This window comes from Tauraco erythrolophus, chromosome 6 (assembly GCF_009769465.1).
Source record: "Tauraco erythrolophus isolate bTauEry1 chromosome 6, bTauEry1.pri, whole genome shotgun sequence".
In the NCBI taxonomy this organism is placed as follows: domain Eukaryota; kingdom Metazoa; phylum Chordata; class Aves; order Musophagiformes; family Musophagidae; genus Tauraco; species Tauraco erythrolophus.
This window is the reverse complement of record NC_141470.1, coordinates 53,775,367-53,792,209: the sequence shown is the minus strand read 5'-3', so window position 1 is coordinate 53,792,209 and position 16,843 is coordinate 53,775,367. Positions and strand designations below refer to the sequence as shown.

Below are 16,843 nucleotides of genomic sequence, written 5' to 3'. Positions count from 1 at the left end.
TTGCAATAATATTAGAGCTGTTTGAACTACAGTTTCGGAACATTCAGCGGACAGTCTCAACCATGATGTTTGTAATTTTCTTCAGTTATCCGTAGTGCACGAGTGGTTTGCGTCTGTGCCCATGTCCTGCTGCAGTGCAATAGACTTGCTGAGCCTAAGCCTCATCTGCCTGACATGGGCAAATCCATGAGATTGATGGAATTTCAGTCCATAGAGAATCTCACCAGCTCTGTGGCATAGGCCTTGTAATTTGGTCCAGGTTATTCTGTGAAAGATGTTTTACAAAACATCCATAGTAATTTTTATGTATTAGGCCTTTTTTTCTTTTCCTCTGCCCCAAACATTCACTGCTACAGAGGCCACTGAACAGCGTTCACATGGGCTCCCAGGGAATCCAGCATTTATGAAGCTCTGGTCTTCGGTGCTTTTGTACTGTGTAGGCCATGCTTCCCTATTTTTTTTGGCCAGATTAAGGTGCTGCCAGTCTTGGCCCACAGGACTTAATGGACTGTTCAGTGGTCTGTTCTGATGGAAAGGCCAAATGAAAACCCCGTCCCATAACAGTAGCCAGCAAATGCGTGTGGGATGGAGGTGAAAAAGAGGGAAGAAGAGTTCGCAGCCGCCTCAGTGGGAAATCTTGAAGAGTGGGTAAAACTCTTATGATTTGGGAAGAGCCAAGCAGAGCCAGTCCCAGTAAAGACACTTTGGCTGGATTTGTGGTTCTCTGTTTGTCGATGCATCAGAACTGTCAGCATGGAGGACAGCATAAACCCCGTTGCTTAACTGCTTTTTTTAGCCTTCGTTTCCCCAGAATGAATCAAATCCATTATTTCAGGATAGTTGAAAACTTAGGCAAAACTTCTTTGTATGCCACTTCTGCCTAGGTAATAGATTAAATTACTTTTGGTAGTGTTTCTTAGAAGTACTTTGGGTTTTTAAATTTTTGCAGGGTAAAAATTAGTGGGAAATTACTTGGGTTTTTTCCCTTTTTTCCGATTCTCCTTTCTCATCAAATATTTGCAACTTCTCAAGGAATTTCACAATTATCTGTAAATTGCATATACAAGCTTCCCAAGGAATTTCTCTTCAGTAAAAAATTTTTCCATTCAGGTTTCCAAGACAAAATATTGCCTTTTCCTAGGGAAAGCAAGTGCATCCATACTGGCAGAGCTACCGCTCTTCCTTTATTTTTTTTAAAAAAGAAAATTAAAAAACCCCAAACCAACATAACACCCCAAAATGCAACGCTAACAAACCTTACCTATTTCATCATGGGTAGATTTTTAAATACCTGGTTTTCTTCTCTTGTTAATGCCACAGTTCCTTGTACAGTTCCTGGTCCTTGGAGTGTGACAAAAATGAGTTTTGTGCTTACCTTTATTAGAAGATGGAAGATTGTTATTTATAATTATTTTCACTTTATAGGGCAATTACTAGATTATTCCTCAGGCCTAGCTTTCATTATGGTGACTTTATTTGTCATGCTGGCTTTATTTTTGCTTATTTTTGACTGCCTTGAAGCAGCCATTCAAGCAGTGATTAAATAAACCAAACATAAGTAACATGTGCAGCATAGATGGCAAAGCGTAAGTAAAATGATTTACTTACATTATCTGTGAATGACTATTTTCATAGAATCATAGAATGGTTAGGGCTGGAAGGGACCTTCAAAGGTCATCTAGTCCAACCCCCCTGCAAGGAACAGGGATATCTCCAACTAGATCAGGTTGCTCAGGGCCTCGTCCAACCTGGCCTTGAACGTCACCAGGGATGGAGGTAAAAGAACTTTTCGTGTAGGTAAAAGAACTGGTAGGTACTTCCTTTTATAAATTCTTAATTGTATGTTCTTAATGTTCATAGAATCATAGAATCACTTAGGTTGGAAAAGATCATCAAGACCAACTGTTAACCTAGTGTTTCCAAGTCCACCACTAAACCATGTCCCAGAGCACCACATCAACACCTCTTTTAAATACCTTCAGGGATGGTGACTCAACCACTTCCCTGGGCAGCCTGTTCCGATGCCTGACAACCCTTTTAGTGAAGAAATTTTTCCTCATATCCAATCTAAACCTCCCTTGGCACAGCTTGAGACCATTTCCTCTCATCCTGTCACTTGTTACTTGGGAGAAGAGATCGACACCCACCTTCCTACAACCTCTTCTCAGGTAGTTGTAAACATCAATAAGGTCTCTCCTCAGCCTCCTTTTCTCCAGGCTGAACAACCCCAGTTCCCTCAGCCACTCCTCATAAGACTTGTGTGCTTTAGACCCTTCACCAGCTTCGTTGCTCTTCTTTGGACACGCTTCAGCACCTCGATGTCTTTGTTGTAGTGAGGAGCTCAAAACCGAACACAGCATTCGAAGTGCGGTCTCACCAGTGCTGAGTACAGGGGGATGATCACTTCCCTAGTCCTGCTGGCCATACTGTTTCTAATACCAGCCAGGATGCTATTGGCCTTTTTGTCTACCTGGGCATGCTGCTGTGTCATACTCAGCCAACTATCGACCAATACCCGCAGGTCCTTTTCCACCAGGCAACTTTCCAGCTACTCTTCCCCAAACCTGTAGCATTGCATGGGGTTGTTGCGACCCAGGTGCAGGACCTGGCACTTAGCCTTGTTGAACCACATACAATTGGGCTCAGCCCATCGATCCGGTCTGTCGAGATCCCTCTGTAGAGCCTTCCCACCCTCAAGCAGATCAATGCTCCTACCCAACTTGATGTCTGCAAACTTACTGAGAGAGCACTCGATCCCCTCGTCCAGATCATTGGTAAAGATATTAAACAGAACTGGGCCCAGTACTGATCCCTGGGGAAAATCACTTGTGCCTGGCTGCCAACTGGATTTAACTCCATTCACCACAGCTCTTTGGGCCCAACCATGCAGCCAGTTTTCTGCCCAGTGAAGCGTATGCCCGTCCAAGCCATGAGCAGCCAGTTTCTCCAGGACAATGCTGTGGGAAACAGTGTCAAAGACTTTACTAAAAAGTCTAGGTAGGCAACATCCACAGCTTTTCCTTCATCCACTAAGCATGTCACCTTGTCATAGGAGGAGATCAGGTTAGTCAAGCAGGACCTGCCTTTCGTAAATCCATGCTGATGGGACCTGATCACCTGGTTGTCCTATACATGCCATGCGATGGCACTCAAGATGATCTGCTTCATAACCTTCCTGGGCACCAAGGTTGGACTGATAGGCCTGTAGTTCCCCAGATCCACCTTCCAGCCCTTCTTGTAGATGGGCATCACATTTGCTAACCTCCAGTCAACTGGGACCTCCCTAGATAGTGAGGACTGCTGATAAATCATGGAAAGTGTCTTGGTGAGCACTTCTGCCAGCTCCCTCAGTGCCCTTGGGTGGATCCCATTTGGCCCATAGACTTGTGTGTGCCTAAGTGGTGTAGCAGATCGCTAACCATTTCCCCTTGGATTATGGAGGCTTCATTCTGCTCCCGTCCCTGTCTTCCAGCTCAGGGGGCTGAGTACCTGGAGAAAACTGGTCTTTCTATTAAAGATTGAGGCAAAGGAGGCATTAAGTACCTCAGTCTTTTCCTCATCCTTTGTCACTGTTTCCCCCTGTATCCAGTAAAGGATGGAGATTGTCCTTAGCCCTCCTTTTGTTGCTAATATATTTATAGAAACATTTTTTAATTGTTTATTATGGCAGTAGTCAGATTAAGTTCTAGTTGGGCTTTGGCCCTTTAATTTTCTCCCTGCATAACCTCCCAACATCCTTGCAGTCCTCCTGAGTTACTGCCTTGATTATTCTCTTTTGCAAAACGTAGAGGGCTGCATTTGTCTTAACTTCAGATCTGCTGTTGATACTGACAGAGTGCTCTTTCTGCTGGTAGTTCATGACTCCCATTTACTGTGGTTCTTTGCTCACAATTATGTTGTGAAATACCTTTGTAAGAGCTTCTATCAATAGCGTGACCGACGTGTTGACTTTTAACTCGATAACTCCTGATAGAATCTCATCATACAGCAAGTTGAGTGCCACTTACTTTTCATATGCTCGCTCATCCTCCTGTCTGCTGGTATGTAGGGTTTTAAGTAACGGTTCAACTACCTGTAGGTAAAACTCTATCTTGAATTTCCCTTTGAAATTATGTTACCTATACATTAAAAAAGAGTGAGTTTCTTTTTTAGCAAACCCGAAACCTGTCAAAATCCACAAACCCAAGTTACCTGTACTGATTTCTTCATGTCTTTTAACTGGGTGTTTCCAATTATGTTCCAAAACTATCACCTATGGGTATACAGTATCTGTCATCCAGAAGAATCAGAGCTAGATGAGGTGATACTTAAACTCCACATAGAATCATAGAATGGTTTGGGTTGGAAGGGACCTCAAAGATCATCTAGTTCCAACCCCCGTGCCGTGGACAGGGACGCACATAGGTTTGCTTTGTTCATCAAAGGAATATTCCTGTCTCTGGTGTGGAATACAATTAAGTATATTTCAGCAAAACTTTTTGCTGTTTTGCAAACAGAATGTAATTACCTATCTTTTTATAAAGCTAGTAGAGGAACTTAAGGAAAATATATCTGCCTTTGGTAAAATGACTGAGACTTACTTTCATCTAATCCTGAGGAAGACCCCTTTGAAAGGCAGAGGCACTAACACAGTGCAAATGACATTATTTCTTTACTGACTTGAGATACAGCTGCTATGCATCTCGTCTGGCTCCCGATGACATTAGTAGCAGAACTCCTATCCATTAACGATGGGAACAGAGTCGGGCTTTCTAAAGTCCGAACTTACCTTTGCAGTGCTTGAGGCTTGTGTCATTGTGCTACAGCCATTTTTGAATTATTGAAATATTTTAAGAAGAATCTGTGCATGGTACTTTGAGCTGTATAACTATGGTGAAGATCCCTCAAGCAAATAGAGTAGTCTATGTCAGTAGGATGAAAAGGTCTAGAGACTGTCCCATGGAAAATATGTCAGTTTCTGGAAATTTTGAAATAAAGTTCCGAACAAAAAAATGGGGAAAAAATAAGGTATTACTTTAAGTAAATTTCCCCTCGCTGTTATTCTTAAATACCTTTTCTTCCCCTCTGTAATTTAAAAATAATCCAAACATCAGAGCAAGCTCTTCTTTTAAAAATCTATTATTGGTTTCAGTAATAAAGTTAGAGCTCCAGCCAGAACTGTGAGCAAAAATAGATTCCACTGGCCAAAATCTGAAAACCCGGAGAGTTCTATCTGCTGATGATCTAGATTGAACTAAGTGAATCACAGATTCATTTCTTAGTGAGCACGTGACTCTGTAAGAGCAATATGAAGCTTTAGAATGTCTCAAAAGTGCATATGGAATATGAATGGTTTAGATGCTCTTTTGTTCAACTCCAATTAATCTACTAATATCAATTGTAAGTAATTCTTGAAATCTTATGTTTGAGCTATTGCGTGTCAAAATACAAATCAGATTAATTTACTTTCAGGGTACACGACTTGACTTTGTCAATATCCTAAAACACTCTGCCTGTGTAACTCATTTTCGTTTCTGCGGATATCCTTTGCTAATTCTCTCCTTGACCTGCTTTCTCTTCCTTTTTTATTCCCCCAAGCAGAACTGGTTGGAAATCTTTCAAAATGTAAGTGAAAACAAAAGATTTTTCTGAGATGCAAATGCTGTCCATTTCCTGACCAGTCCCACCACATATGCCTTTCTTCTGAAGTGTACTGGTATTTCATTTCCTCTCATTTTTTTGAATTTTTTCTTTTTTTCACTTTTCTGTGGTCTTCTGTTTTTCTTTGTCATCATCCCAATTTGCAGTCAGTCTGTGTGAGATGCTAACCCTATAGTAGTACACCTTCCTGCAGGACATTGCTTCTGTAATCCCCGGGCCTTTCATTCTATTTCTAGGCATTTTTTGAAAGGATTTGGATCTGGAGTAAGTCCTATAGGCAGAGCTTTTGAATGCAAATTATAGCCCCTTTTTGTAAAAGCAAACATTAGGGACTCAAGAGTGGGGCAAATCAGGGATGTCTTCGGCATGTGGTTGCTCTGGTCCATGGAACTGTAGCTTTCATTTTATTGATAGTCTCTCAGTACAAAACCAGCAAGTAGGAGTAGATCTAGTAACATGAAAATGGACATCTTGATTTAAATCCTATCTGTTAGAAGCCTTGTTCACTAATAACATAGTCAGTAGGAATCCCATTTGAGTTCCCACCTATGCTGTCCTGTGTTTGTTTCCTTGGAGCAAGAATGTATTGCTATTTTTTAATGGCAAATTAGTAGCATGGGATTTTTATTGAGCCACATTGCTCTGACTATTAGCTGCCTAGTAAAATCAAGTAACTTTAATTTTATGCTAATTTATGGTAAATTTTAACATGTTTAAATGTAAATTTACCCTAAAAATGAAGAATCTGTCACTTAAAATGCATCACATGCTTGCTTGTAATGACTGATCTTAAGGTGTTGGTTATAAATTCACCTTACAACTAGTTTAGTATGGATGATTTCTTCTTCTAAGCATTTGGCATCGTCTAATGACAACCCCTGCAGTGGCAAACCATCGCAGAGTAAATGCAGCTGGCTTGCTGCACAATCATGAATGACATTGCATTTAGTTATTAATAATTGAAGGAGCTTTGTGTATTCCTTCTGGGTTCTGTATATAATTTATGGATCATAAAGCTACTTGAAAATCTAGGGGGAAATAATTTTGTTGAGCAAAAGAGTTTGGCAAGAGGCTTTCTTTGCTAATAACTGGGTCTTCTGTTATATACATTTCTTTGAAAATACCGTAAATAAGAACATTTGCAATGACTGATTGATATGCTACCTTCTAGCATTGTCCTGTCACTGGTTCTCAAAAGCCCATTCCTTATTTCAGCAAGCTCTACAGATGAGAGCATTTAGATGAATAGGAACTGTGGAATTATATACCACTCTTGCATTTTCCACCCTTCAGCCTTACCTTTCAGAAATGGATAATACTCTTGCTGTTTCTTCTGTAAAGAAACCAGATGTGAGGTCCATTCTGTGAAACCTAAAGCACTTTCCAATTTTTTAAGTAGAAGAGCAGTAATACTCTGGACATGCCACTGTGCCATTAAATACTTATCTTCAGGGTATGCATTTAAGAAAAGGTTTTAATCCAACACTGACATGAGTGTGTGAAAGCACTGTAGTGATAGCACGAAGATGGCAAGACTAGATTTTAAAGCCATTTATCATGTGGTAGTTTAAACAGTCTTGCTTGATTTGTTGGTTTTTTAAATGATAGAGGGGTTCATGTCTGGTGAACTGGTGAGTGGCAATGATGATGCCTTTACTCGATGATGAGGATCCTCCTCTCCTTTTTTTCCAGTAGGGGTTAAGCATTGCACAGGGTCAGTCTCTTCTTTAACAGACTTGCAAGTGTTGTAGCCTGTATTGTAAAGTCAGTGGCAATGCTTTAATATTTTTCAGTGTAGAAGAGGACACTGTTAGTTGTTAAATATGTTGTGCTGCAGTAGTTCACACAGCACCGAGTGCCAAAAACCAAAGGAGAAAATTAAAACTTCTAGAGCAAAACCAGATTTTTTTTTTCCTACTGTTTGTGTTTTGATACTTCATTGGCAGCTAGTGGCTTAAGATTATATTGCTTCTAAGATTATTCATAAACTGATCACAGTCAGAAATGTGACTGGGCTACTACCTGGGTGCTATGCTTAGTTGCTCCCTCTGTCAGGAAGAGTCCAAGCTGGAAAAGAGTCTTTGAGAGGAGGCAAAAACAGTACTCCAGAAAGCTAGTATCTCTTCCCCACATTTTTGGTAGTATCATGTTACATGAAAAGGGGGAGAGGATATTTATGCAACTCATCAGAGTTTATTTAATATCCAATCTGTAAAATAATGGGGATTTTTTCTTTTATTTTTTTTTATTTTGAAGCATAAACTATTAGTTGAAACGTAAATCAGGACTGTTCAGACATCACTTATTCGTCACCACGCACTACTTGCTCCTGCCTCTGGTGCCGTTACGTGTCTTTTGGCTTGTTTTATGTGTAGAGTCCAATCCACAAGCAATTTGAGCCCAGCTTTGAAACTGGCCTGCATGGACATTACTTTGATAGGCGTCATTTTAGATTATCCATCAGCTGGCTTTATCATCTTTTGCACTGAAGCAGGATCGCGTCTCTGTGGCTTCTAAGACTGCTTCGATTTGTTTTTACAGGAATGGAATAACAAGCTGCCGGATGCGGACAGAAAGCGAACAGTCCTGTGGCTCTCCAGTTGTTAGCGGTGACCCAAAGGAGGATCACAACTACAGCAGTGCCAAATCTTCCAACCACAGGAGCACATCACCGGCTAGTGACTCCGTTTCCTCTTCCTCTGCTGACGACCAATATGAATTTGCAACTAAAGGTAGCCAAGACAGCAGTGAAGGAAGTGAAGTTAGCTTCCAGAGCCACGAGAGCCATAGTGAAACAGAAGAGGAGGACAAAAAGCAAAATCGGAAGGAGACCAAGGATTCTTTAGCTGACAGTGGGTATGCATCCCAGCACAAGAAAAGGCAACATTTAATGAAGGCGAAAAAAGTACCAAGTGACACACTGCCTCTTAAAAAGAGACGTACAGAAAAGCCCCCTGAGAGTGACGATGAGGAGATGAAAGAAGCAGCAGGATCGCTCCTGCATTTAGCAGGAATTCGATCCTGTTTGAACAACATCACCAATCGGACGGCAAAGGGGCAGAAAGAGCAAAAGGAAACCACAAAAAATTAGAACAAATCAATGATTTGTTTGAACTTAACAAAGTTTTGTTTCAGCACGTCAGGTGAATTCTAATGATTTGTGGCAATATCAGCAATTTTTTCCTTTTTTGTTTTTCTTTCTATTTGTTTTCGTTTTGTTTCTTTCTTTTTTCTTTTTTTTTTTTTTTTTTGGACCCTTAAGATTTTTATTTTTAAAGGAGATTGAAGCCATAGAACTCATACTGACACTCAGCTAATTTACAAAAGCTTTTCATTACCTGAAGACAAAAAGTTAACACACACACACAAAAAAAAAAAAAAAGCCAAAATTGCCATTGCTTTCTCCGGCTTGTCAAAAGTGCATGGTTGAACACGCAGTGACATCAACTGTAATGTGATGAGAGTAAGATTGGGCACATGGAAATCCCTCGTATACTAGAAGAGCTGTGCATAATTTAGTAATGATTCAGGTCTGGCCCTTAATTTTTTTTAATGGCCTTACGATTGGGTTAGAAGTGAATGTGAATAAAGAGATTTGGGGAAAGAGGAGGCACGCACTTCTCGACACCAAACCAAGAACCATGTAGTGGCACTTGGATACGTTGTGCCATAGAAGTCTTTGGACAGCCACTGGTGGCAACTGCGCAAACCATAACGCACTTTCAGTGCTTCAAGTACTATATGTGGCTTATAATGTGAAGACTGATGACTTTAAGTTTGGGTAAATTTGAACTATGTATGCAATGGGTTTCAGTGAAATAATGAGAAGAAGTGGGGGGGGGGGGTGCACTGTTAGTAGCATCGTTAATCATTGAATTCTGTCTTCTATATTAAATTAAAAGAATGTTCAAAAAGCCATAAGCCCGAAGATTGGCACTGCGTGCAAAAAATGATAGTAATAGGGAAAAACAAACTGTGTCTTCTAAACTGCCTGAGTGAAACGCAATCAAGTCTAAGAAATTACAGTAGATATTAGGGAAGGAAATACATCAGAATCTTTTTCTGTGGATCAAATCCTTGATCTAACTGGGGAAACAAAGCTACAGAACCTGCCATTAGTAGTACTCTGCATTTAAAAATAAAATGAAAGCGTATTGGTGAACAGTAAAATTCAGAAGTTCAGCAAAAGAGCTCCTACACTGCGCTCAGAAATGAGCGTACAGTTACCGTCAGTCAGGATTCATCTGTGGAAAAAAATGACAACAGATTTCCAGATTCGACCAGCGTAGCCAGAAGAAATTTGATCCACATTGCATGGATTCCTTTTGGGAGGGGGGGAATACAAAAAGCAAACAATTTTTTTTATTCAAAGATGACTAAGTTCTTGTAAGGTAAATAATGTATTTAGCATGAAGCATGAATTATTTTCATATAAATATAGAAAATAGAGAAAAAGGCTATGCCTCTAATTTTTAAGCCCTTAGGCTTAGAGTTTGGTTTTTTGGGGTTTTATTTTTTTTTGTTTGTTTTGTTTTTGTTTTGGTTCTTTTTTGTTGCTGTTGGGGTTTTTTTGAAGCAGGTGTTTAAGGTTTAACCTTCTTCAGGGACAAACACTGACTGTTGGGGAACTTACTCTGCAATATTAAAAAATAAAATCTTCATGCTCTGGTAGGGCTTGGATGGTTGAATTATACTGCCTTGTCTGCACATTCAGCCCCCCTCTCCCTACTTCTGTTTAAAAAAAAAAAAAAGAAAAAAAAAACGTAAAAGTGTGTCCTTTCTTCGTCTGTACATGTGTAACATGACGCAATAATCTGAGGGCAAATTTAGTAGTGAGTGTGTATGACAGAATCAAGAGAATAACGGGAGGTTAATTGTGGAAAACTCTCTGATTTGATTCAGGAACAGGTAGACAAGAAAATAGCTTTGCTAATTTGCCATGAGAAAATGAAGTTAGTAAAGAGCCTTACTGAGGTGTTCAGAGAAAAAACAGTGTTACAGAGAGTGTAATTCAGGTATAGTGCTCCTCTCCTGGTAATGATGACTATTACATTGGAGATCCCTACAGCAGAGGGAAGGTATGAAAGAAGTAAGGCAGTCTCTCTCACCTGGATTCATGAATTTGGCATGAAAAATTCTACACTTAAAGTATCCTAGAGGCAAGAAAAAAATCTCAGGAACCAAGCACTTAACAGAACAAAATGGTCTGTTTCTTAAAAAAGAATATGGGTTTATATTTATCCCTAACAACTGTTTCAGGCAGCAGTTTCACCCAGATGGACCTAGATTATGAAGAGTGAGTTAGAGAAGGGTTTGACTTCCCACTCAGTGGAGCGAACTAAAAACGGCATTTGGAGATGCCTGTGGTGCATGTTCATTTAGGAGGTGGAAGGACTGAAGGGCAGTCTGGTCTGGACCTGTTCCTATGCTTCATAAGCATTTTGTCATGTAAAGAACAGGGCCACACTGTGGGCTGCACAGCAAAATAGTGCCACTCCTCCCATCTCACCCAGTGTGTCTGGGATCCAGGAGCTGCTTGGCAGCTGCCGGAGCCCAGCACAACTGCCAGCTATGCAGATAAGGATGGAGAGAGACAAGGATGGTGCAAGGAACGGCTCTGCACTCCCCTCAGTTTGCTGGGGGCTGATGCGTGGAGGGTTGATTCCCAACGTTAGTTAAGTCAGGAGTACATGGATACTAACTTTTGTTGGCTGCCTCCAGCCCTTAAGATAAAGTTGGGGAAAAAAGGAAGAACTGGTCCCTTGGCCAGATAGCACAGAGATGAATGAGCCATAGCTTTTCCTTTGTGTTATTGGACCGGGATAATCAGCTTCTTCCCAGATCCATGCTCCCTATAGCCAGAGTCCACAGGTGGTGAACCACACAACCCCTGCACAAGAAAACTCGATCCTTCACCTTTGTATGGACTTTGGGGAGAGTCATTTGAAATGTAAAATACTACAGTACCAGTTTGGCACCAGCTTTGCTCATTAATGCATAGTTGTACCAGCTACAGAGTGGGTTAATATTTATCCTAAGCAACACTGAAAAGTCAAATTTAGTGGCAGAAAATACGCTCAAAGTGTGGCTCAGACATCTCTGTCCTCCAGAGAAAGGGATGTGGTTGTGTGACAGCGGCCAGATTCTGTCCACAATCGCAACACTAATTCCAGAGCAGCTTTGCTGTTTGCAGTGTGTCACTGCAAATGAGATCCGTATCTGCTGAACAACAAGTACCATTTGTTAATGTGGACTTTTGGTGGCTAAATATATAATTACCTCTAGTATTACTCACCTTAGAAACAGTCATTTTACATAAATATCTGATTAGGCACGTTATCTTTATATATATATATATAATATCTATCTAAGACTTCAACAACTCCTTTATAGTAAACCTAAAATGTTGGCAAGCATCTATTTTCGTGTAAAATTTGTTGCTCCTAGTCTGATCTGCTAAGGAGGTGTTATTCGGTAGGGATTTACAAAGTTATGTTCAGGAACCAGCAGTTTGGCTGAGTGCTAATGCCATCAACGGATTATTTCTGGAGTTTAAAAACAACTTGTCCTTATTGACCCTTACTCTGACATTGATAAGAAGTACATAATTTGGATTCGTATAAAATATTTAGAGTCACCTTTTAAAACCTTTTTGTGCCTGCCTGACAATGGCAGCTTTGTCAGAACTGGTTCTACTCCGTTGGAAAAGTTCTCTTTTTTTGTAAGAATAGAGACAAATTTGTTTTCAAAAAAAAAATACAATGTCAACTTTTCAACCCAGTTGTCTCTACTTTGACTGAATCATGCCAAAACGGAGTGGTAATTGCACTGTATTACGAACCCTCTCACTTGTCAGACACGAGGTGGTTTGGGTTTGCTTGTTTGCTTTCCTTGCTAAGCCATTTTGGGGTGAGAAGTCATCAAATCTCTTAACTTCACTCTATCAGTATTGCCAAATTAGCGTTTCTCCAAGACAGGTGGGGGCTAGGGGAATCCCAGTAGGTCAGCAAGCATTCAGTGGTGTGAATTGTAAGGGTCGCTTGGACTTCACGGTGGGTTCCTTTGGAATATGCCTTTTGCAGCAAGAAGCTCTTGCAGGCCAGAGCTGATGCCACAAGCAGATTTCACCGGCGCCTGCAGAGTGGTGAAATCTGCCAGTCGTGCTTGCGTTCTGTAAGCAGTTGGATGTCCTACTGCATTTTCATGCAGATTTTGCCTGCATTTAGAAATTCAAGTGCAGGTCTTGAACAGCTTTAATGTATCACCCCATAGCTGTTTCTGAAAGCAGTCTGATTCTGATTTTCTGCCAAAACCAGTAGTAGTTCTACCGGGATCACAGGGTTTTGCTGTTGAAAAGCCTGATGCGGGAGCAAGGAGGCGTGCTGTGTAGGACTACAGAACTGTCCTGTGGCTCTGTTCCCTTCTCACTGGCAATTCAACTGAGGTCGATGTTCTGTCTCTTACCTTAACGGGAGAAGGGAATCCCAAAGGAGGTGCATCGGCTCCCAGTGTTCAGTGAACTGCTGTCTACCTTTGGAAAGACACAGAAACTCGGGGGGCTGCATTCTTCACTGGAGTGAGGTAGAGTTTCATCGACACACTTTAGCAGAGAATGAAATGCTAAATTGTACACCAAATGGCACCAGGGATAAAATGACCAAAAGAACACTTTGTCCTGTTTTTTTGGTGGCCGTGATTGATTTTCCCTAAGATTTTGGCTCCCAAATTGTCTAAAGATGTAGATAGATTCAATCTGAGGTTTTCTAGAACCTGAAGGTGTCTGATCTCCTTTGCAGTCAGTGGAGCTGTAGACACCCAAGTGCTCCTGGAAATCTTTACCATTTCACTATTATTACCATTTTTTCTTGAATCTGGCCCTAGGCATTTTTGAAAGCATTACTCTTCTGCGATCCAGGATGAGAATAAAACTATCAAGAGAATACATTTCCAGTTTCAGATGCGATGCAATTTACTTCGCTTCATGGAGAATGCAAACCCAGCTCCTTCAGGTATGTCACTACTGCCTGAGTAGCTCATTGGCATATTTTATAGGAAATGTTTTGAAACGTTTTCTTGACTTTGCCACCAAAAGAGCATTTGAACCATACATCCTCCTGATTGTAACAGAATATCAGTGTTGACCGTCTGACCAGTTAAGTTTTAGTAGTGTTCTTCACAGCCCTCCAGTAATATATCAAACACTGTTATGCACATAATGCAGCACTGTGATCTAATTTAAATAATACTTTTTTATTATTTATACTACTCTATGTAATATACATCAACACTTTGCTATATAACCTAAGTGATAACCCTCTTCTTAGTTATCTGCCAAACTCTGAATTTCTGTTTGGTTTATATTGCAGTTAGCACAGTTACCAAGTTGTAATGATGTCTCTTTTCCTTTGAAATGGGATGTGTAAGTCAAACTATACATTTTGTGTGTTTCTGTTTTGAGCTGGAGTTTATAAGGATTTACACACAACATTCGGTGTTCTGTATAAATCTGCATACATTTGTGAATTCATCTGTTAATCCCCTTTTATTTAGAAAGTATTAATTGATGGTGGTTTATTAGGGGTTTTTATTTTTTGCATTTTTATTTTTAGTACTGGTTATTCTTGAATTAAGCAGAGACTTGTCAGCTGGGTTGCTTTATCTTTGATAACGTACATGACCTTACAATTCTTCCACAGTTCAGCAAACAAGTACTAGCTTCACTGACCAAAAAAAAAAAAAAAGTCTCAACCTAATGTGTCTATGGTGCTGTATTTTGCTGGTGTACATTTAAAACCAGAAGTGATTTAAAGGTCACTTTTGAGTTGTTCTAATAAGTAGCCTTTCCTGGGTTTGGGAGTTTGGGGTTTGTTTTGTTTTAGCATTGAAACAAGGTATATTTATCTGAAACTATATAATGGTTTTTCTACTGTATCACATTTCCTTTTGCAAAGAGAGGGAAATCAACCTGATGTAACATCCTTCCACAGTCAATGGAAGGGGGTTTCGTTTCACTTTTTTATTTTCAGTTGATTTCATTGGGCTTTGGATCAGGCCAGCAGTTACAAGAGCTCGTCATCTGAGGGTTTAAGGGATAAATGACAAACTCGTGCTGGCCCTCAGTGCTAGGAGGGATTTTACTGGATGCTAAAATTGCGTGCTGGATTCTGGGATGGCTGATCATCTAGAAATGGGAATATTTTTCATTTGTTTACTCTGGCCTGAAATCCCAAGACTTTTTTTTTTCTGTTCAGATGACATTGAACTTGAGTACATTTTTAAGTTGCTAGAGCATTGTACATTTCCTGAGTATGTGTATGGGACAACAATTGAAAGTAATACCTGTATTTGATAACCAGTTCCATGCCTGCATCATTCACACTCACTACTTAAAACTGCCATGATGTAAAATGTTGGGGGGAATGATTTGTGTGTGTATGAAAAGCATTATGGACTTGTACATTTTTTTTTTTATACTCTGATCTGTAATTTCTGAAATATTTTGTTTTACAGAAAAAAGTGATAAAGCAATCGAAAGACCAAGAGATTTAGTATCAATACTTAAGGGTCACAGGACCTTAACTGGCCAATAAGTTAATTTAGTACAGCGATAAGCCAATTTTTTTCCTGTACTTGGCGTCTGAAACTGCCAATTTCATCAATATTAAAATACGAACTGTGATGGGGAATGAACAGTGATGTTAAGTTGTATTTGTGTTTACCTAAATGAGCAGTCCGAAGGCAAGTGCAATCAGCTGATCTTTAGGAAATATGAAAATGTTGATTTAGAGGCATACTTGCATTTTACATTTTCTTGATGTGTAATCATATTGCCAAAGACAAACTATTTCATCAATTATTATTGTAAATAACACTTTCCCAAAACCTACCATAAAGTTTCTGTGATGTATTGTCTTCCAGTTGCAATAAAAATTACTGAGTTGCATCAATTGAACAATTGTAGTTGTGTGAATATTGACTTCAAAATATGCCTGGATATTACGGAGGAACAACAGTGGGTTTTTTACAAATTAATTCCTTCATTATTAAATAGTTCTAGCCTCAGTGGGATGTTACCTGTATCCTCACTGCAGTAGATACCAGCTTATGTTAATCTATTGTCATATTCAAGCAGCTGGACATACTAAATTGCTGTTAAGTTAGGGCCTGATGTTCCTTTCTCATCAGTTTTGCAGCCTGGAAACAAAGCTGATTTCACTGGGAATTTTATTTTAAAAAAAAAAAAAAAAAAAAGAGCAACGATCCGAAGAGATTCAGTAGTAAGGCTTGTCTGGTTGTGTATATATACAATACCCTGAAAAACATTGCTTTCTAATCTTTGCATCAGCCCTCCCCAGGCTTTATTCTAGTTTCTGCAGCACCAAGAGTCTCAATTCTTTTGCCATGTTACTGCTTTACTTTGCGGCATGAAGGGACCATTTACAGGAGAAGATCCTGTAGATCCAAGAACTTCAAAGCTAGTTGCCTAAACTGACTCAATCCATAACCACCTAGGAGGTATCCTGCGCTTGGAGGATACTTGGAGCCTCTCCTAGTCACCTTGGGCTGCTGCAGGAATCAATAAAGATTGTTGTTCACCGGTGCTAAGAACTAGCCTGTTTGGTGTCTCTCTGTATCGATCCAGCAATCCAACCTAAGAAAACGGTGAACTGAAGGAAATGGTGCAAAGGTTGTCTCTTCAGAGCATGAATAATGGAGGGGACGAAAAACCTGTAGTTCCTCATAGCTTTCTCCAATTAAAATTAAACTGCATAGTAAAATCTTATAAATAAAATTGTTCCCCAAACACTGGTTTGAAAGTGTTCTATGAACAGCCCTAGGTATCTATAGGTTAAACTTTTAAAAGGATTGAGAAGAGAAAAATCCCGTTCTTCTCTCACAGAAATCTTTCCCACACCTGGTTCGAGATGCTGCTGAAGCAGGGGAGGATGGTTTCTCGGCTGAGTAATGAGAACGTGTGGCTGCTGAAGCTGGAACTCCAGCTGACCTGGAGCTATAAAAGTGTCCCCCTTACTTTTCTTGACGCCATCCCGAGTGGCTGGTATTGGAGACCACCACAGTAGGCATCCAAGGGACAAGATGGATGTAAACAGGTCCTGGGGAGAGTGGGTCAGAAGAAGCAAATGTCCGAGATACACGAAAGAGCATAAAAACGCCCAGCCCCGCTACCTGACCAGGCAATTGA

General features: G+C 40.2%; 1 protein-coding gene across 8 annotated transcripts in view; it reads left to right on the top strand.

The window, feature by feature from the left end:
* The window catches only part of FOXN3 (forkhead box N3), a 230,669-nt gene extending 215,093 nt beyond the window's left edge, over window positions 1-15,576 (top strand). For 7 of the 8 annotated variants that reach the window (XM_086613090.1, XM_086613088.1, XM_086613083.1 and 4 more), the window contains one exon: window positions 8,182-15,576. In XM_086613090.1, the coding sequence (XP_086469216.1) occupies window positions 8,182-8,731 (550 nt within the window). In that variant the 3' untranslated portion in view covers window positions 8,732-15,576. Of the gene's footprint in view, window positions 1-5,580; window positions 5,605-8,181 lie in introns of all 8 variants that reach the window. The other variant, XM_086613089.1, reaches the window with a different exon arrangement.
* Window positions 15,577-16,843: the final 1,267 nt, after the last annotated feature.